We start from the raw sequence: 21,458 nt of genomic DNA, 5'->3' as shown, positions 1-21,458 counted from the left end.
ACAGAAAAAACAACTGCTACATCTGCGTTGTGTTGAAATCAGTTTTAGCAGTTTTAACTTTATGTTACTTAAAGCCATATTTTCAATAACCTTACGCAATTAATAGATTGGTTAATAAAATTTAGAATGCACAGGGCTTCTGCAAGTCCATTAGTTTGGAACCCCTATCCTAAATCATACTTTTTTATTCCTGTTTATTGCAAAGTATTAACACAGAGGTCCACAAAGACAGCAGGTTACAATCTGTATTTTTTATTTATTTATTTTTTGTACATCCCTTTAAAGCTTATGTTGTGGTGAAATAAGTGTGGGTTCCTCCCAATACCACCAAGCTGACTGACACAGCCAGGCTCACAGACACAGCCAGGCTCACTCACACAGCCAAGCTCACTGACACCGCCAGACTCACTGACCCAGCCAGGCTCACTGACACAACCAGGCTCACTCACACAGCCAGGCTCACACACACAGCCAGGCTCACTGACACAACCAGGCTCACTCACACAGCCAGGCTCACTGACACAACCAGGCTCACTCACACAGCCAGGCTCACTGACACAACCAGGCTCACACACACAGCCAGGCTCACTCACACAGCCAGGCTCACTGACACAGCCAGGCTCACTGACACAGCCAGGCTCACACACACAGCCAGGCTCACTCACACAACCAGGCTCACTGACACAGCCAGGCTCACTCACACAGCTAGGCTCACTGACACAACCAGGCTCACTCACACAGCCAGGCTCACACACACAGCCAGGCTCACTGACACAGCCAGGCTCACTCACACAGCCAGGCTCACAGACATAGCCAGGCTCACTCACACAGCTAGGCTCACTGACACAACCAGGCTCACTCACACAGCCAGGCTCACACACACAGCCAGGCTCACTGACACAGCCAGGCTCACTCACACAGCCAGGCTCACAGACATAGCCAGGCTCACTCACACAGCCAGGCTCACTGACACAGCCAGACTCACTGACACAGCCAGGCTCACTGACACAACCAGGCTCACTGACACAGCAGGACACTGAAGAACATTATCAGTGCCTTAGCTGTAACCCTGAAAGGTTTAAATACTATGGCTGCCCTGTGTACAAACATCATTACTCTGCTAAGTGCCCTCGACATTACTTTTCATTAACACTGCCCTGAGAAAGAGACATGGAAAGGTAGTGAGAGAGAGAGAGAGAGAGAGAGAGAGAGAACCACCTCATCTGACTTTGATTGTGTGATTCAGAGAAATTGAGAGCAGGAGTGAGCAAAGAGGAACGGGACAAACACCAGCTCAAAAGACCACAGCAAAAAAGGAAAGAGAGAGAGAGAGAGGGAGGCAGAGGGAGGGAAGGAGAGAGAGAGGGAGGGACAGGGAGAGAGGGAGAGAGACCTACTTTTAAAAAGTCGAGGAACGAGAGCAACGACGCAAACAGTGGAGTGGAGTGAAAGGTAAGAAGCAGTTTGTCATTCTAACAGCGACTTGTGTATGTTTGAATGAGAAAGCATTTCATTTGAGGAAACGGAGGAGACAGATTCCAAAAAGCAGTTATTGCTGTCGGTTTCTGCGCACATTTGTCTTGCATACTGTATATAGTTCATGCTTTAGGAGCATGTGCAGGGAACTCTGTACAACTTTCCAAATGGGGCAGTAATGTGAGGGGTGGGGGTTGGGGGGGGGGGGGGGGGGGAGACAGGGGGATCGTTCCAAAAGAGACAGATAAATAACTTCATGAGCCGCTGGAATTTTCCATTTGTACAATACAAATTTTGGGGTTTGCATTGTGAGCGCACTCTTGTCTAGCTTCGCAGAGAAGACTATCCTACTGAAAAATGATAGACGTAACACGGCTATCTGAAATATTTTCATATCGCCGACTATCGTGACAGTAAATCAGGCGCGGAATAAATGACCTCTTGCAACTTGGATTCGATGACAGTAAAACGCTAAATAACAATAAGTGCCATTGTGTCACAGGCATACAGTAAGTCCTGCGCGTTATAATGCGTACGGTCTATCAGAGCTAGCATAGGAGAGCACAGATCAGTGCTGGAGAAGAGGTCAGACTCAGGAAGTGATGTGGGATTAATCTTCCCTCTCCCCGAATTCCCTCCACTCTGCTCAATTTCAATTGAGCGGTACGTATTTAATGTAGCTTTACACACACACACACAAATACATACATGTGTGCACACACACACACACGCACACACACACACACACACACACTAGAGGTGAGCCAGTGGACAGAGGAACAGGAAGCTGGGTTAAAGGTTTAGGAGTAATGAGCTGTATCGTTACTCTTACTGGGAGGGAGAGGCGGCGCTACCCTGTTGGCTTACGTGTGTTTTGATTGGTCTGATGGACTGAAGCCCTAAAAATGACTGCACTGGAGAAACAGCCATGATACAGAGGACGTGTGTTTGTGTGTGTGTGTGTGTGTGAGTATGTTTTGTGTGTGTGTGTATGTGTGTGTGTATGTATGTGTGAGTATGTTGTGTGTGTGTTTGTGTGTATGTGTGAGTATGTTGTCTGTGTATGCACGCATTTGTTGTGAGCATGTGAGTGTGTGTGGGTTTATGTGTGGGTGTGTGTGTTTTTGTGTGTGTGTGTGCGCATGTCTTTGTTGTGTGTTTGTTGTGTGTGTGCATGTTTGTTGTGAGTATGTGAGTGTGTGTGGGTTTATGTGTGTGTGTGTGAGTATGTTGCATGTGTGTGTGTGTGTGTGTGCGTGTGTGTGTTTGTGTGGGTTTGTGTGTGTGAGGGAGAGAGATTTATGGATAGTATGGATAACATACTGTAACTGTATGATATAAAGCATTATTTTACCACGTCAGGTTATTTCCTCCAATGGTCTTTGCAGAACTGTTTTTCTGAAACAATATTTCCTGTGCAGGGGTGGTGTGTACTGTACATGTGTGCATAACATGTTTGCATGTTAGCATTTATAATGCTAAAAATATGAAGGTCTGTAATATGACTCCCTAGCAGTGTACAGAGTGAGGCCTGCTGGGTAATTCTGTAAACGCACTGATGAATCAGCTGAGGGTATGTCCTGTCCTCTCCTACCGAATTTAAGGGGGAGAATGAGACAGTCACGTCCCCCCCCCCCCCAACCCCCCCCATCTCACCCCCCCCCCCCCCCCCCCCCCGGCCGAGCGGGACCAAGCACCAGCGAGAGGGAGAGCTGCCATTTACCCCTCGTTTATTTTAGGACGGGTAGAATTTCAGCCGGGCGAGGTCTGGGTGCGGGCATTTCGTCCGAGTCCTGCCAAGGAATGCCAGGCCTCTTGCTTGCGGACTATATTCAGCCACACTGTAGCAGACCGCCCCTCTTGACAGCAAACATCCACTCTTCTGTCTGTCTGTCTGTGTTGCTGTACAGCTATGTGCACTATATACCCCACCCCACCCTAACAACCTACCACTCTATCTCCCTTTATGGTTGCCTGTCTATGAGGCTGTACAGCTATGTACACTATACTGTATACACCACCCCACCCTAACAACCTGCCACTCTATCTCCCTTTATGGCTGCCTGTCTATGCAGCTGTACAGCTATGTACACTATACTGTATACCCCACCCCTCCCTAACAACCTGCTACTCTATCTCCCTTCATGGCTGCCTGTCTGTGCAACTGTACAGCAATATATATAGGGTATATATATATATATATATATGATATATAGTTGTCAAAGGTCTGGTTTGGGGTCCCAACTGGACAATATAATGTCTGGTCTGAGTAACTGATAGAGAAAACTTGTTGTTAGTTTGTTGGTCCGTGATCTGTGGCGATTGCTCTTCCCCTGGACTGGGAAATGTTCCGAGAGATATCAACCATAACAACCCCCCAATCCCCCCCCCTGCCCCCCACCCCCCTCGCCCACCCAATCCGCTATTGGCTCAGACAGCTCCCTCATTCACAAGTAGGCTTCCGGCTATTCGTGTTGTCCGGTTCAGAGTGATTCCAGACCTGGAAACCCTGTACACACCACCCTACTCTGCCCATCATTCGCGCTCCATGACTGCCTTGTCTTTCTGTGATCTACTATATAAATGCCCAGTCGCATTTGCAGGCAGTGCCCCCCCCCCCCCCCCCCAATAGTGACACCATTGATGGGATGATGTGACGTCACTGATGGGAAATATATTGTAATATTTACAATTACAGGTAAGAAGGATATATAAATGTTTCGACCCCCCCGACCTGTTGTTTTTACCTCTTTTGGGGATGTCCAAGTCTTAATTAGGGGGGGTCAGACCCCCCCAATCACCCCCGTAATTCGAACCCTGTTTGCAGGCCTGTGTCATTGCTGTGGTGTACTCCTGCCATTTTGAGAATGTCCATGCCACAGCCTGTGGATTTGGGCGGGGCCGGATGAAGGAGAACGGTGACAGGCCAAATGTGAGGGGGGCAGTGGCGGGGGTCAGGACACCAATGCACCAATAGCAACCTGAAGTGATGATGCTAATGGCAGTTAAAAGCAGCTATCACAATAACATTAGTCAGCTAACATTGTTTCTTTAGGATGTGATGTGACAGATATGCAAGACTGTCAGAAATGGTCATTTGCATATTTGTTTAATCTGTTTCTTTAGATCGTGATGTGACATGTAACTGGATAGCGACGTTACATGTCACATCACACCCTGCAGATAATTAAAGCTAATTAAAGCTAAGCCTCTTACAGCTAATTAAAATTATAAGTACTTAGCAGTGACAAAATGGCTACCTTACTACAAATACAGACGTGCCTTGATTCAGGATCCCACAGTTTTCCTTCTTCCCCCTCATGTCTAATGGCCAGAATCCACTTTTCCCACCTCATTGGCTCGTTATTTTTGCATGGGAGCACATGACACTTCACATCGGGGTCCTTGGGTGGTGCAGTGGGCGACTCTGTGATTCACAGCACGGCCCTGGGTTCAAATCACTGTGGAGTTTGAGCGTGCTTCCTGTGTCCACGTGGGTTTCCTCCGGGGTAGTCCAGTTTCCTCCCACAGTCCAAAGATTGTATGTGTGGACTGGCGACCTATCCACAGTGTGTGTTCCTGCCTCTCGCCCACAACCCTGAACCAGGAGTAAGCGGGTTAGGTAATGAATGGATTCAGAGGGTTCTTGGCCTTGTTATTTGTACAGTCCACCACCCAACAGCTTTTCAGCATTTTTACAATCTCGTAAATCCTCCGCCTGCTAATAGTAACTCTGCGGAGTGCGACAGATTGACTTGACCAATCGTGAGTGTGGTCTTCACTGTGTGACGCATTATGAGCTGTCTCTATGGATTGCCTGCAGGGCAATTTCAGCTGTGTTACCGCTAGAAAGACAGTGTCACCTTCGTGGCTCCTAACTCTAACCAAGTGGCTGGTCAGCATTCGGTAAAGTTAGGAAGCTGCTGTTATTAGCTAGTCTGTTTGGCTATGTTAGCAGGCTGGCCATGACGACTCAAGGATTTAAGTAACAACTTAAGGCCGGAGAATACGATTCCAATCCACTATTCTCAGCTCATGTGGGCTAGCTATCTATTGCTAGTTAGGCAATAGGGTTGAGTCCACCAGAAAATCCTGCTATCATGTATAAGTTTTTTTTTTCATATGCGACTGTATTTTCACTACTATAGATCAATATCTGTGGTCAGAGAGACACGTTGCATCTTTCACTAAATTCATACCGTAGGTGAATGTGTGGTTGTGTCCCTTTGTTGCCATGGAGATTAGCTGGTCGGCCGCAGACAGGAGGTCTTCTCGGCTACCTCTCCGATCTGCTGACATGGCGGGAGAGGCCTACGGCTTTGCTGCAATAGATACACAGAGCAAACAGAAACCCACTGGTGCTGGGCTAGCAGTGGCTAGCATATGCCTGTCCCATCACCACTAAGCTAATGCTAGCTAACCCGTAACTTTGCTCTGTATAACAGGGAAGTGGAAGTTAAGTTAAGTCAGTTGACCATTTTGGCGTACTTGGAACTACTCGACTGGCATGAATGTTCTTGAAAGAGACACGATTCCAACTGGCTGCAATATGATGTTATAAAGCTACCAACATTGCTAGTCAGAGCAAAATATCTAGTTATTTTGCTGGTGCGTGATCTTTGTCATCTTCGGGGTGTAGGCGGGGTTGAGAACAGATTGTAAACACAGGAGCGAAGCAAGGATAGAAATCCTGCATAGTACAGTATGCCTTTAAAATAATCACCAGTGTCAGTGCCTTTACTTACTGTCATTTTAGGGTCTGGTAGCACTGGGTTTGTTTTGTAACTCTTTTGAGTGTGTCCCCGTGAGTCACGTGCTTCTGTTTTTGTCTGATCTGATTGGCGAATGAGCAGTTGTCCTCATTTGGGACGTTGCAGTCCCCATTCTGTATGCTGTTTTTAGAGAGAGAGTGTTCTCAGGGCGCCTCTGGGCTCAGTTAGCTGTTTCTGTGATGTCATTTCTCTTTTGGACGTCATGTTTTAATGGGCGTGGCCCGCTGGTGCCGTCAGAAGGTTCCCTCCGTTCCCAAAGACGTTTTACAGAACGCCGGTTCTACAGGGTTCCGTTCAGTAACCCGGCAGTGAGGAGGGAGTGCTCTTTCTGTGGCCAGGAGGCGACTTTGCATCGTCTCTTCCTGGGTGTGATTGATTGAGGGGCCTTTTAAAACTGCTGGGTAGTTTTTTTCAGGAGTTGGGTTAGTTTAAAAAAAACTAATTTCATCTTTTATTGGGGGGCCAAAGTGCAGTGTTGTTACTAAGCGGATGGAAGGATTGTCGAATTGTTGAATTATACGTCTGGATTGGGAAAACTGTGTATTTGGAAGAACCGAGAAGAACATTGTTCTTGGGGCTGGTTCCACTGATCCTGGAAAGGATGTGTGATGGCAGCACAGCTGAAAATGAATTGCGAATCAGATTTTAATTAATGACATACCAGGGTTCTGCAAAACATGCTGTGTGTGTCTGTGGAGAGTGTGTGTGGGTGTGTGTGCGTGTGTGTGCGTGTGTGTGGGGGAGGTGTTCCTTTGCTAGTTTGGAGATGATGGGCTGTTGACCTTTACTTTTCTTTTTGTTCTGTTATGACATAAAAAGAAAAAATGGCTGAGCTGCGTTGACTGGGTTTTGTAATCCAGGCAAAGCTACCGCCACTGTAAGAAATGAATAATAAAGGTTTGTTTATCCAAAGAATCCAAAATCTCCCTCAGTAGCTTTCTCTCTGACTAGTTTTCTTTCTTTCTGCACGCTCCTAAGGTGAAGCTGCCTATTGAGTTCAATCTCAGTCCTACATGTTTGTCTAGTGCGCGCAGTTTTCTAGAATCACATCGCTAATTATGAACATGCGAATGGCTTCTTCATGTTTCTCTCATCTTTTCTCTCACTCTCTCTCTTTCTCTCAACAATAATAATAATAATAATTATATAACCATTATTATTGCTATTATAGTTGTTGTTGTTGTTGTTGTTGTTACAATAAATGCTCTCTTTGTTCAGAATTTGTGTTGATGCTCTGAAGGCCTTCGTCAGGGTGCCATTATGGCTCTACGATTTTGGTGTCCCCAAACAAGAAGTGACTGGGGGCAGCCGTTCGTGGACTGGGGGGAGGTTTGTCGGCAGTCGCGGCCCGGGGAACCGGCGCGAGAACAAAGCTGTTCGGCCCTCAGAACACTGCACCATTAAAATATCTTTCGACAAAATAAAAAATATTTGAAAGCTGAATTTTGTGGCCCATTTGTGGCTGTGGCCCTAAATGGGCGCATAGACCATTCACGCTAGGAGCCTGGTTATTACTGTCTTTGTCCGGGGGTCAGTTTGTGGGTCGTGCTTCACGTCGAAATCATTCGCTTTTAGTGCTGATGAAAGCGGACTGACTGAATGGTTGACAGTCTTGTGCACGCCATGTGAATTCGAAACTCAGAGAAGTGTCAGACGCTTTCTCCGTCAGAAGGGCAATAAAATAAAAATCTTTCTCTCTCTCTCTCTCTCTCTTTCTCTCTCTGTCACAGGGGCCTCCGCCATGTCATCCATCCTGAAAGAGACGGCCCTCCTGGAGGACACCAACAACGAGAGCTTCTGGATGGTGAGAGAAAGGGAGAGAGAGAGAGCGGGTAGAGAGAGAAAGAAAGAGAGGGAGAGAGAGAGAGAGAGACAGAGAGGGAGAAAGACAGAGAGAGAGAGAGAGAGAGAGGAAGCTGTGTGACCAAATGGAAAACCCTCTCGTCCTGGTCGTCCTGCTCCTGTCACGTCCACCGAGCTGTGACCACGCCCCCCTCTGCCTCTGATTGGCTACCTGCTCTTCTCTGGTTCCTCTCCATCTCATCTGGCCAGCTGCTGGGTTACAGATGCATCTGTCACACTTCCTGTATGCCTGTCTCTCCTCTCGGGCCTCCCTCCCATTGGCTGGCTCGCGTTCCCCGGCGTGTGTCGCCGCTCTGCGATTGGCTGGCCACCGCACGCTGGCACGGCTCTAGGTTGCTCTTGGCTCGGCCGGAGATTCCTCGGCTGTTTTCACTTTACGCTCGGGCGAGCTGGAGTGCGTCTGACGGGTTCGAGGGGGCGGAGCCATGCTGGATTATCTATGCAGCTGCTCTGTGACCCTGTGACTGGAAATGCCAACACTGGGGCTCCATATTCCTCTGTCTTCAGACTGCTTTCACTGGGAGAATTCGGATATCAGATACCCTCTCTCTCTCTCTCTCTCACACGCACACACACATGCAGGCATACACACACGCGCACACGTACTTATATAGACACACACACACACGCAGATACGCACACAGACAGACACACACACGCAGGCACACAGACACGCACATACGCACACACGCGCGCAGGCACACACACGCACGCACGTATGCTCACAGACACACACACACACAAGCAGGCACACTCACACATGCATGTACGCACACAGATTCACACACACACACACACAGACTCAACCATACAAAAGCGAGTGAGAGGGAGAGAGAGAGATTGCCAGGAAAATAGAGACCAAGTTGCCAGATTCCACATCCACAAACAAAGGAACCCACTCAGGAAATTCTGTTACACTCTCTCTCTCTTTTTCTCTCTCTTTCACTTTCCCTTCATATTTCATATTTTATTGGGTTGACAGCATGGGAGTTTATAGCCAGAACAGCACTTTATGTTGGAAAAATAAGATTACACTGTCTTAAAAAGAAACATCACTCAAAACAGCAATTCTTCTTGCTTCTGTCATTCTGTTCCCTTATCCATCATCCACATTGGCTGAAAGCAGCACTGTTGTTAATAACAATAAAACATTACCGTACACAGTTTTAATATAGTAAAGGGCAGGCTGGCCGAGTTTGATTCATGTCAGATGACATATCACGTGACAAACTTTCCATAGATAATTACTACGCATCTCTTCAGACTGTTCCTGGGCTAGCTATCACTACTCTGCAGGGCACTCCCAATCTAGGATCACTTATCACTTGTACCCTTCTACCTTATTCCCCTAGCACTTTCATGTTACACATGCGCCTCCATCCAGCACTTATACTGCACTTTTGTCATTATCGTGATGTCACAGCATGTTGTCAAGTTTGACTTACTCTCTGACCTAGCTTGTGTTCATGGCTATGAATAACTATTACGCAATGAGTATTGTACCTTATCGGACCTGTGTTTTGTAGTTGCTCCAATGACCTTCGGTATGCACTTAACGTACCTCGCTTTGGATAAAAGCATCCGCCAAACAAGTGTAATATTAAAGCAACAATTCACGTGAAAATCCACGTCTCTCCTTCTTTAAGCGCGGCGCCCTCTGGTCTCTTTCTCGCGCAGCCGGGTAACTACCAGCGCACGGTGAAGCGGACCCAGGGCTCCTTCCAGGTGTGCAACGAGCTGGTGGCCTGCTTCCAGGAGCGGGCGCGGGTGGAGCGGCAGTACGCGCAGCACCTGAGCGACTGGAGCAGCAAGTGGAAGCCCCTGGTGGAGAACAGTGAGTACTGCGGCTCTGCGAGCGGCGGTCGCCACGTGGGCGCCCGACTCTGAGCTACGAGCTGTGAGTCACTCTCTCTTTCTCTCTCTCTCTCGCTCTCCCTCTCTCCTGTCTCTCTCTTTCTCTCGCTCTCCCTCTCTCCTGTCTCTCTTTCTCTCTCTCTCTCTCTCCCTCTCTCTCTCTCCCTCTCTTTCTCCCTCCCTCTCTCTCTCTCTCTCTCTCCCTCTCTCTCTCCTGTCTCTCTCTCTCTCTCCCTCTCTCCTTCCTTCCTTTCCTTCTCTCCCTCTGTCACCCACTCCCTCCCTCTCTCCTGTCTCTCTCTCCCTCCCTCTCTCCGGTCTCTCTCTCTCTCTCTCCCTCTCTCTCTCCTTCCTTCCTTTCCTTCTCTCCCTCTGTCACCCACTCCCTCCCTCTCTCCTGTCTCTCTCTCCCTCCCTCCCTCTCTCCTTCCTTCCTTTCCTTCTCTCCCTCTGTCACCCACTCCCTCCCTCTCTCCTGTCTCTCTCTCTCTCTCTCTCTCTCCCTCCCTCTCTCCTTCCTTCCTTTCTTTCTCTACCTCTGTCACCCTCTCCCTCCCTCGCTCCTTTCTCTCTCCCTCCCTCTCTCCTTCCTTCCTTTCTTTCTCTCCCTCTGTCACCCTCTCCCTCCCTCGCTCCTGTCTCACTCTCTCCCTCCCTCTCTCCTTCCTTCCTTTCTTTCTCTCCCTCTGTCACCCTCTCGCTCCTATCTCTCTCTCCCTCCTTCTCTTTCCCTTTCTCAACCTCATTAAAACCCGCACCATCTCTCCCTCATTCTTTGTACCTTTTTCATCATCAAATCAAATCAAATGAATTTTTATAGTGCTTTTTACGGAGGACAGACACAAAGATACTTCATAGCAGAAAACAGGCAAGAAAGAGCTAAAACCAGGCCTGAACCGCCAAATAGCAAGCACATGAGCTAAATAAAAACTCACAGTGGTGAGAAAAAACTATCCTGGGAACTCAGGGGGAGGAGTCAAGGCTACAGTGATCCAGTGAACTCAGGGGGAGGAGTCAGGTCTACAGTGATCCAGTGAACTCAGGGGGAGGAGTCAAGGCTGCAGCGATCCTGTGAACTCAGGGGGAGGAGTCAAGGCTGCAGCGATCCTGTGAACTCAGGGCAAGAATTTGCAGGAGCGCCAGGGGAAAAGAAACAGAGGATTAGACACTATAAACTACGCAGAGTAAATGTAGTCTCTGTGCCGAACACCTAAAATAAACACTCGGATTAAAGCTTCATCCAGCTACTATACAATCCATGACCAGCAGCGCATAACCTTTTATGGCTAAGGCAGCCACTACTGAGAGCCCTCCTACTGGAGCCCCAGCCCGATTTCAGTTTATATGCTAACCCTGCAGGGCTAACTCAGACCATGCATACCGTTTAACAGGATATAGGATTACAGGAATGATTAACTATAGGTTTCATAAAGAGGTAAGTTTTAAGGCTACATTTAAAGACAAGAAGTGTGTCTGAAGCCTGCATATTTATAAGGAGATTGTTCCATAAAACAGGAGCTCTATGAGAGAAGGCTCTATCACCCATTGTAATTTTAGATACACATGGAATTTTCACATAACCAGCATCTTCAGAATTAAATAATCTTAGAGGAGATTATGGCTTCATCATCTGTCTCCCTCTCCCTCCCTCCCTCTCTCCATCCTGCTCTTTTTCCCCTCCCTCACACTTTCCCTTTCTCTCCCTCTCTCTCTCTCTCTGTCCCCTCTCCGCCTCCCTCTTCCTCTCTCTCTCACTCACTCACTCTCTCAACTCAGTTTCAATTCAGTAATGCTTTATTGTTGTGACTGCATATAAACAATTCTGCCAAAGCAACTAACAGCAACACATAAGAAACATAATTAATATGATGGAATGCATCAAGGGAGGGAAACCTGCAGGCAACTTAGAAATTGGATGATAAACACCAATACGGACAGTAATGAGAACAGAAACTAACAACACAAATAGCAGAGATGGTGCCTCGCTGGTCGTCCCTCATGCAACTGGCTGCAACACACCCACCGATAATATATTCAACCTAATCCAGCCCATTTTCCACCTGTGCCGTGCACTTGGAGCTGTGCGCTCCTCGCCTCTGGTTACGAAAATACCCACATTCAGTAGCCATGGCCAATGCGCACATGTACTGCGCCCATGCACCATTTGACATTGATTCCAGAAAATAGGGTCCTTTGAGGTAATGCTGACAAGTGTTATAAGTATTTCGTATTTGTTAGTGAACTCAGCCTCAGGACGAGCAGGCTGAGGGACATCCTTTCTGTGTTCAGCTCTTGGCATTGCAGTGCTTTATGATGATATATCATCTCTCTCTCTCTCTCTCTCTCCTTCCCTATCTCTCCCTCCCCCTCCCTCTCTCTCCATCCCTCCCTCCCTCTCTCACTCTCTCCCTCCCCCTCTCTTCCTCTCTCTCTATCTCTCTCTCCCTCCCTCCCCCTCCCTCTCTCTCTCCCTCCCTCTCCCCCCCTTCCTCTCCCTCTCTCTCCCTCCCCCCTGTCATACTCTCCCTCTCTCTCCCTCCCTCTCTCTCTCTCTCTCTCTCTCTCTCTCCCCCCTCCCCCTCTCTCTTTCTCTCTCCCTCTCTCCCTATCTCCTTCCCTATCTCTCCCTCCCCCTCCCTCTCTCTCCATCCCTCTCTCACTCTCTCCCTCCCCCCTTCCTCTCTCTCTATCTCTCCCTCCCTCCCTCTCTCTCTCTCTCTCTCCCTCCCCCCTCCCTCTCTCTCTCCCTCCCTCCCTCTCTCCCTCTCTCCCGCCCTCTCCCCCCTCCCCCTCTCCCTCCCTCCCTCAGGCCCGCTGTACGGGTCCCTGCTCCAGGCCTGGCAGTGTTTCCTCACCTCGGCCGACCGCCTCTCCGAGCTGCACTCCACCATCTGCAAGTCTCTGGTGTCGGAGGACGGCGATCGGGTGAAGACCTGGCAGAAGGAGACCTTCCACAAGAAGATGTTCTGCGGCTTCCGCGAGTCGCAGGACCTGGAGTCGGGCTTCTCGAGAGCTCAGAAGCCCTGGGCCAAGAGGCTGAAAAAGGTGACGCCACTGAGCGCGCTCCACACAACACGCACGCAAACTCGCCACTTCTCCTCTTCGCTCACACTTTCCATTTCGAACAGGAGCCCCAGCTGTTACACTCTCAGAAATAAAGGTACACAAGGGTAGAAATTCTGTACAAGGTCAAAACTGTACCTCTAAATGTATTAGTGACAAGCGATTGTACCTTTCTAGGTACTGAATGGTACCTTTTTTTTCTGGTAAAGGCACAGTTCTGTACCTTCAAGGGGTACTGCCACAGTGACAAGCAATGATACCTTTCTAGGTACTGAATGGTACCTTTTTTTCTGAGAGTGTACCATCACCATTTCCAAAGCAGGACGTTTGTTTTTAAAACAAAACATAATGAGGAGAACCGGCCATTCAGCACATCTAGAATATAAGAGTACAATACAGCTGCAAGCAGAGATTCCCGGGGTCCAGGCAACATCAGCAACAGCAAACACTGAGTCTCTATGAAGGTGGACACCAACATTACATACGTATGTTTGTTCCAACTGACATTGCGGACAATGCCATCAACTTAGGGTACTGATGCAGCAGTGAAGTTTTGAATATTCGTATTTGGACCTCTATAGCACCACCATGTAGTTGGATTAGGTAAAGCCATTAGGTGTGGAGTCTTGTTTCCACTCTGACCCTGAGTGAAACCCCTCCTCCCTGGGTGACACTAGCCAATTACATTCAATCACCCCGCAGAACTCCTGTCATTGTTACCTGTTACAAGGTTCTGTATAAGGCACAACTACATTTCCCAGGGATCTTTAATTTGCGTAGAGTGTAGTTCTCAGCCTGTAAGATCACAATGTCTCCACGGTACTACTCAGGAGCTCCGGACAGATGAACAAAACTTTAAAGAACTGCATTACCCAGAGATCCATGTGAAATGGAATTCATGTAAATCTGTGAAGGGAAAGTGCTGTGAGGTCATTAGTCCTGTGGTCATGTGATGGGCCCCAGCTGGAGAAGGCCCGGGGGAACTTCCACAAGGCGGCCCGCAAGGAGCAGGCGGCTCGGGACCGGGAGGCGCACGCCCAGGGGAACCCCGATATCGCCATCGAGAAGCAGAGGAAGATACAAGAGCAGAGGGAAGAGACTGAGGAGGAGACAAAGAAGGTGAGTGAGAGAGAGAGAGAGAGAGAGAGAGAGAGAGCTAGGTTATGGCCTTGCTTGATATTGCACTAGTGAATGCTTTACTTGTATGATACTGATAAATCACTCCATCACTTCACACAGGCATGATGCATACTCCACTACACTACAGTCAACTATATTACCGCACATTACACTACACACTAACTACATTAGATTATTGCAGCACACTGCACTACACAGTACACCACATTAGACTATATTACAGCACACTACACTACATGAGACTATATAACACTACACTACACACTACACTACATTAGACTATATTACAACACACTACACTACATGAGACTATATAACACTACACTACACACTACACTACATTAGACTATATTACAGCACACTACACTACATGAGACTATATAACACTACACTACACACTACACTACATTAGACTATATTACAGCACACTACACTACATGAGACTATATAACACTACACTACACACTACACTACATTAGACTATATTACAACACACTACACTACATTAGACTATATAACACTACACTTCAATACACACTACACTACATTAGACTATATTACAACACACTACACTACATTAGACTATATAACACTACACTTCACTACACACTACACTACATTAGACTATATAACACTACACTTCACTACACACTACACTACATTAGACTATATAACACTACACTTCACTTCACATTATACCACATTAAGTCTAATATTACAGCACATTACAGTGCGGGTCCACTCACATATGCACCCAGAACTTGAATGGACGGCTGTTGTCTCTTGAACAGCTCAAGGAAGTTCCCATTCACTTCAAAATTGACGATGATAAACTGATCTGCACCGTGTGCTTTGAAGCTAGACCGTGACAAAGCAGCATAAATCTGCAGAACAGCAGCCGTTTAAAGGTGTCGCATGAGAAGAAAATCAAATAAAAATTGGCGTGACACAAAGAAATTTGTCAGTAAGAGTCGCAAAAACCAGCTCGCTTCATGTGAAAGGAAACTGTAGGCACTGTAACTCTATCATGCACTTTAAGAGTGTATCAGAACCCACTGACAGCTAGTTTCACTAACGGAGAGAAAGAGGAGTGGAGTGAAGAAGTACGGGAGTTTTAAGACAAAGCATATAAACTAAATATATTAACTAATCAAAACAATCATAGTAACATAATGTAGAGAAACGTATTCAGCACAATTGGCTGCAGAATATGAAGTTTATTGCCACAGCTTGACTGAGAGAGAGTGAGAGAGAAAGAGTGTGTGTGTGTGTGTGTGAGTGTGTGTCAGTGTGTGGGGTCGTGGGGTCATGCTCGTGTGCGGGGTCGCGGGGTCACGCTCGTGCGACGCTCACGCCTCCTCTCTCCAGATGCGCCTGCGCTACGAGAAGGTGCTGGAGGAAGTGTCGCGGTACGCCCCCCGCTACATGGAGGAAATGGAGTGCATCTTCGACCAATCGCAAGAGGAGGAGAGGAAGAGGATCAGCTTCCTGAAGCAAGCCTTCCTGTCCATACACAGACACCTGGACATCACCAACAACGACAGGTAGAGGAACGCGCCTGCATTTCAAATTCACTCGCCCTAGTAAAACCTCACAGACAACAAATACTAATATAGCTCGGGAGGTAAGAGCGGTTGTCTGGCAGTCGGAGGGTCGAAGTGTCCCTGAGCAAGACACCTAACCCCTAATTGCTTCCAACGAGCTGACTGGTACCTTGCATGGCAGCCTTTCACCGTTGGTGTGTGAGTGTGTGTGTGTGAATGGGTGAATGAGAGGCATCAACTGTAAAGCGCTTTGGATAACAGCGCTATATAATTGCAGTCCATTTACCATTTAGTATTCCACTCTGCATCCACTGGCTTGTGTTTTTACGTTCTGCCATGTTATGCGTAGATATCTTTCCTTTACCTCTTTGGTGTGATGTGCTCGATCGGCTACTTGTGTGGGTAGATAACGTACCGGGAGCAGGGGGTGCCGACCGTTGCCCCCCGTCGGTCGGTCTGAATCTGAATCGGCTGTCGGAGCGTGCCGGTGTGTGTGACGGTGAATTCAGTGCCTGTGGTCTCTCGCAGTGTGAAGGCCGTGTACAGCGAGCTCCACCACGTCATCATGTCCATAAACGAGCAGGAGGACCTGCGCTGGTGGAGGAACCACCGCGGACCGGGCATGCCCACCGACTGGCCCCAGTTCCAGGTACGCCCGGATCGCCCGGATTCGCCGGCTCGCTCGCCCTCCCACCCCTCCACCCCTGCCTGCAGCTGGAGGCGTTAAAATACCACATACAGTACAAGTCTCTGGGCTATAACCAGGACTGGATACAGTGTGTAGGGTAGTGTGCTGTTATATAGTGTAATGTAGTGTATTAGTGTAGTGCTGTAATAGTCTAATGTAGTGTAGTGCTGTAATAGTCTAATGTAGTGTAGCATGTAGTGTAGTGCTGTAATAGTCTAATGTAGTGTAGTAGTGTAGTGCTGTAATAGTCTAATGCAGTGTAGTAGTGTAGTGCTGTAATAGTCTAATGTAGTGTAGCATGTAGTGTAGTGCTGTAATAGTCTAATGTTGTGTAGCATGTAGTGTAGTGTGCTGTAATAGTCTAATGTAGTGTAGTAGTGTAGTGCTGTAATAGTCTAATGTAGTGTAGTGCTGTAATAGGCTAATGTAGTGTAGCATGTAGTGTAGTATGCTGTAATAGTCTAATGTAGTGTAGTAGGGTAGTGCTGTAATAGTCTAATGTAGGGTAGTGCTGTAATAGTCTAATGTAGTGTAGTAGTGTAGTGCTGTAATAGGCTAATGTAGTGTAGCATGTAGTGTAGTATGCTGTAATAGTCTAATGTAGTGTAGTAGGGTAGTGCTGTAATAGTCTAATGTAGTGTAGTGCTGTAATAGTCTAATGTAGTATGTAGTGTAGTGCTGTAATAGTCTAATGTAGTGTAGTAGTTTAGTGCTGTAATAGTCTAATGTAGTGTAGTGCTGTAATAGGCTAATGTAGTGTAGCATGTAGTGTAGTATGCTGTACTGATTTTTGATTGAGTTGATTTTTATTTATTTTAGAGTCTTACATCATAAAGATGCCCAGCCCACAGGGGCTTAAAAGCCACCTTAACTCATACAAATCCATACTTGAGACAGGGCCCAGAGAAGAATAACAAAAGGATTATTACAATTCCTCACATTCATTCTTAGTAAAGAACTCATGATTAATAATAATCGGTATATTTCACGACTTCTACACATAAACGACACTCCAGGCACTAGCTGTAAATTTTGCTGAAAGGAAAGCCTCCTCTTGAAAAAGCCATTTTAACATCGATTTACCGGCAGCCCAAAATAAATCTGGATTTTTCGTTTGTTTACTTTTGAAAATACTTTCTCTCAAATCGCCGTCGCTCCTGAGTCACTTAGTGTAACTGCTGTTCTTCAGCCAGACCCCTAAATCTTCCGACCTCAAGTAGCAGAGGCAAGGTACCCCGTTTTCCGCTGTGTACTGACCTTTGCCCTCTTCCCAAATTACAACCAACAGAGGGTTCAGTGCAGTATTCTGACTTTATTTGGTTTATTCCATACCTCCTTCTTCCATTGCTCTGTACCGCATGCTTGATTATATTAATACTACTGTATACGTAGATTATTACCAAATATATCTAAGTCAGAAAATCTTGCATTTACGTCCACAAACCAAGGGTGCCTGGCGTCACCATTAAAAACCTTTAACCTTCCGGTATTTCACATTTTTGTTCACCTAGGCATGGTGCCTACCCTATTTCACCTTGAATATCTAGTTCAGGGGCAAATGTATGTAATCCAATAAAACAACTAACAGCTTCATGAGAGTTAACTTCATGTTATCTTTCCCACCCCACACACCTGCAGCGTAAGATTGGACACACCCTAGGTATTATAATGTTGAGTGCAAGTTAAAATTATGAGGTTGCTAAATTGTTTTATTTACCAATGAACCCAGTAAATATTTTTGTGGTGAAAAATGGGTGAAACGCCCTCTAGGCATTCAGGTGAAGACTCGTCTACATTTGGTTGAAAAGTGAGTTTTCTAAGCGACTAGAACATAGCTAGGCTATCTGGGCAAAACCTGAGCTATATTGGGGTTAACCCAGTCTATTTATGTCAAAACATCTCTCAAGCTAGATTTCTGCCCCTCTAGATGTCTAAATTCTGGATTTTACTCATGGGGTATGTAGTGTAGTGTGTAGTGTAGTGTACTGTATTTGTAAGAGTTTTTCATTTCCATTATTTATGCAGAAGATCAGAGCGCTAAAACAAATATTAATAACCCTTGTGTGTAATGGAAAGACATATTTCTGGGATATACTACAGTATAGTATATTTTTCTTAGTTTGTGCTAAAACTGTCATCTGCGTATTTTATTTATTATCAGTGGATCAGGCTGTTGATAAATTAACTTCTGTAGTGTGCAATGTCTGTGCTACACCCTGATATTAAAGTTCAGTCGTAAAAATGTCATCACAGAAATACATTTTAGACTTATTTTGATAAACACCTGTGGTGCACGCGTGACTTCATTAGATTAATTCCAAATTAATTCCATGGGCTTGTGTTAATCGTGTTTATTTGGCGGAAGTAAAATGTTCTAGTCGTATGATAGTCTTGATTCTCTCTCTCTCTCTCTCTCTCTCTCTCTCACTCTCTCCCTCCCTCCCTCCCTCCCCTGTTTCTGTCAGGACTACGCTCCCGTAGAGAAACCGAAGAAGGAGAAGAGGCCGATGGAGGTGAAAGAGCCACTTGAGAGAAAGTAAATGCACCTGTGCTCCCTCTCTTACGGAAGGATCTAGAAGCTAAACATTGTCATGTGTCTGCTCACCGCTGCTGGCTGTTTGGTTAATTAAACACAGTGTTTGTGTTCACGCCTGTGTTGCCTAGCACACGTGTGTGCGCGGTGTGTGTTCACGCCTGTGTTGCCTAGCACACGCGTGTGCGCGGTGTGTGTTCACGCCCCTCCCCTGTGTCGTGTAGCGCAGTGGTTCTCAAACTCAGTCCTGGAGGCCCCTGTGTATGCTGGTTTTCATTCCAACCACAATTGCAATCCCAGAATTTCAACAAGCTGTTAATTTTTCTTAATCGGCTGCATTTCATGCTTTAGAGGGATTATTTACTCTCTTAAACCACATTATGCCAGAAATAGCTGTGCATGCCATGAAGAATACAATCCCCTTGTTCATAATGTGCTATATTGATCGATATTGCAAACAATTACATAAAAACTAGTATTTTTTATCAAAAGAAAGACTGAGGTTAATTGATTAGTTCCTAATTTGGTTGTTGAACTCATGTTTTCATCCATTATCTATAGCCGCCTATCCTGAGCGGGGTCGCTGGGGTTGCTGGAGCCTATCCCAGCGTGCACTGGACAGGCCGCCAATCTATCGCAGGGCGCACACACCATTCACTCACACACTCATAACTACGGGCAATTTAGTTTTTGGACTGTGGGAGGAAACCGGAGTACCCGGAGGAAACCCACGCAGACACGGGGAGAACATGCAAACTCCACACAGAAAGGCCCCAAGCCGAGATTCGCACCCACGACCTTCTTGCTGTGAAGCGACAGTGCTACCACGGTGACGCCCGAACTCATGTTTAATTTCTTCAAAATTTTCCTAAACTTATTAGCACTGTGCAGGTTTGCACATTATTATTTGCTTTGTCTTTGAATTCTTTATTATCTTCCAGACGGTTCTTTTCAGCGGTCAGGTGTCCACCTTCAACACTTAGGAGCCTATTGATTCACCTCAGTCTTGAATTTTTACAACTAGGTCAACCTATTTAATAGTGTGCAGGTCGCATCAGTTTGTAGGTTTGTGTTGTAATTGGTTGCAATATGGCTCAATGTAGCACAATATATGAACATGAGAACTGAGTTTGAGAACCACTGGTGTAGCGCACGCGTGTGTTTGGCGTCCCCCCCCCCCCCCCTCACGTTCTGTCCTCTTTCCAGCGTGATGATTGGAGGAGTGAAAGTTAGAGCTCTGTATGACTACGTGGGACAGGAACCGGACGAGCTCTCCTTTAAAGCAGGTCCATAAACACAGCTCACACTTCCATCTGCTTCCCACTCACAGTAATTGGCCCCCCCAGCCCCAGAAAATAACCTTGCCCTTTTAAGGGGCCGTCACGAACCAGAAAAAACGATTCTCTGGCTGCACAATCACTCACGTCTGTCACTGTTCCCGCCTGGTTTGTTACGCGATGTTAAGTTGCTGTATATCTCCCGTTGTTGTGCGTGCGTGCGGATTATTAACACTTTTTTCTGGCGGTCTCCTCCTCTCCTTCGTCTAGGCGAGACGTTCCTGAAGATTGAAGATGAGGACGACCAGGGCTGGTGTCGGGGGATCAAGGATGATGGGAAGGAAGGCTTGTACCCGGCTAATTACATAGAAGTTGTGCTGTAACTCAAACTCGCCACTAGGGGGGGGGATACTAAGCGATTAAACCCGTGGGGCCTGGAGTCTCAGCAGTGGTTTTTTTTTTTTCCCCCCCGAGCTTCGCTCTGTTTACCTGAACACACTGCAGCGCCTTTATTTCTTCAGTTGGATTTTTGCGGGTCGGTTTGGAAGATTTTGCATGTCTGCCCTTGCGTTGGTCTGCGTGTGTCTCCATTGGAGGTTTCATTTAAATGAGATTTACCCACATGCAAAAACAGTCAGTTAATGTCACTTTAAAAAAGAGGACATTTTTGTATTAATTGAGAAAAAAACACAGAACTGTTCATACAATGAGGAGTGTGGTTGCGTACTGATTTGATAGGGGATTGCTGAGGCTTGCCAGACTCAACAAGACCAAACTTGAGTTGCTCACTACTGTAGCATTGGCTAACACAACAGACCAATGAAGACACCAGCTGCAGTGAGATATTTTCCCCACAACAATCAACACCAGATCTGCCCTTCAAAAAAGAGTGAGGAGGAGTGTGAACAGAGAGGTCAAGGGTTCCCCAAAGGGGTACTGGCTCTCCAAATGTTAGGGTTTAACAAGTAACTAAGGGCATTTTGATTTGCTTTTGGCTTCCATGTAAGCTAGGTAACTAGCCTATTTATTTAACATGGTCTTAATGTGCCTTGACGTTTTTTAATGAGTTAATCGGCTATGGCTATCTCACAGTCATTTGACCACCTACAACCATGCTGTTACTGTTGCTAAATTTTTCTCCTGAACCAGAACTCCGGACAGCTAATTAGCAACTGGTAAACCTGCCATCCAGTTTGTCAATGACTAAGTTTCCAGATTGTTCTAATGCTCAGCTTTGCTCTCAAGCAA

The 21,458-nt window shown here is 46.7% G+C and overlaps 1 protein-coding gene across 2 annotated transcripts; it reads left to right on the top strand.

Moving 5' to 3' along the window:
* The first annotated feature begins 1,345 nt into the window (after positions 1–1,345).
* si:ch211-51c14.1 (protein kinase C and casein kinase II substrate protein 3) lies at positions 1,346–20,898 on the top strand. Of its 2 annotated transcripts, XM_035397268.1 has the most exons (10): positions 1,346–1,452; positions 7,979–8,052; positions 9,789–9,945; positions 12,775–13,010; positions 13,992–14,147; positions 15,537–15,712; positions 16,241–16,361; positions 18,866–18,936; positions 20,140–20,219; positions 20,481–20,898. In XM_035397268.1, exons 2-10 carry the CDS (start codon positions 7,990–7,992, stop codon positions 20,591–20,593), a joined length of 1,173 nt encoding a protein of 390 aa, XP_035253159.1. In that variant the 5' UTR covers positions 1,346–1,452; positions 7,979–7,989; the 3' UTR covers positions 20,594–20,898. The 2 variants fall into 2 exon arrangements, with proteins under 2 accessions (XP_035253159.1, XP_035253160.1); XM_035397269.1 differs by lacking the exon at positions 20,140–20,219.
* The last annotated feature ends 560 nt before the right edge of the window (positions 20,899–21,458 follow it).

Source organism: Anguilla anguilla, chromosome 17, assembly GCF_013347855.1.
Source record: "Anguilla anguilla isolate fAngAng1 chromosome 17, fAngAng1.pri, whole genome shotgun sequence".
Lineage (NCBI taxonomy): Eukaryota > Metazoa > Chordata > Actinopteri > Anguilliformes > Anguillidae > Anguilla > Anguilla anguilla.
The sequence above is the reverse complement of the archived record's forward strand: the minus strand, read 5'-3'. Positions and strand labels throughout refer to the sequence as shown.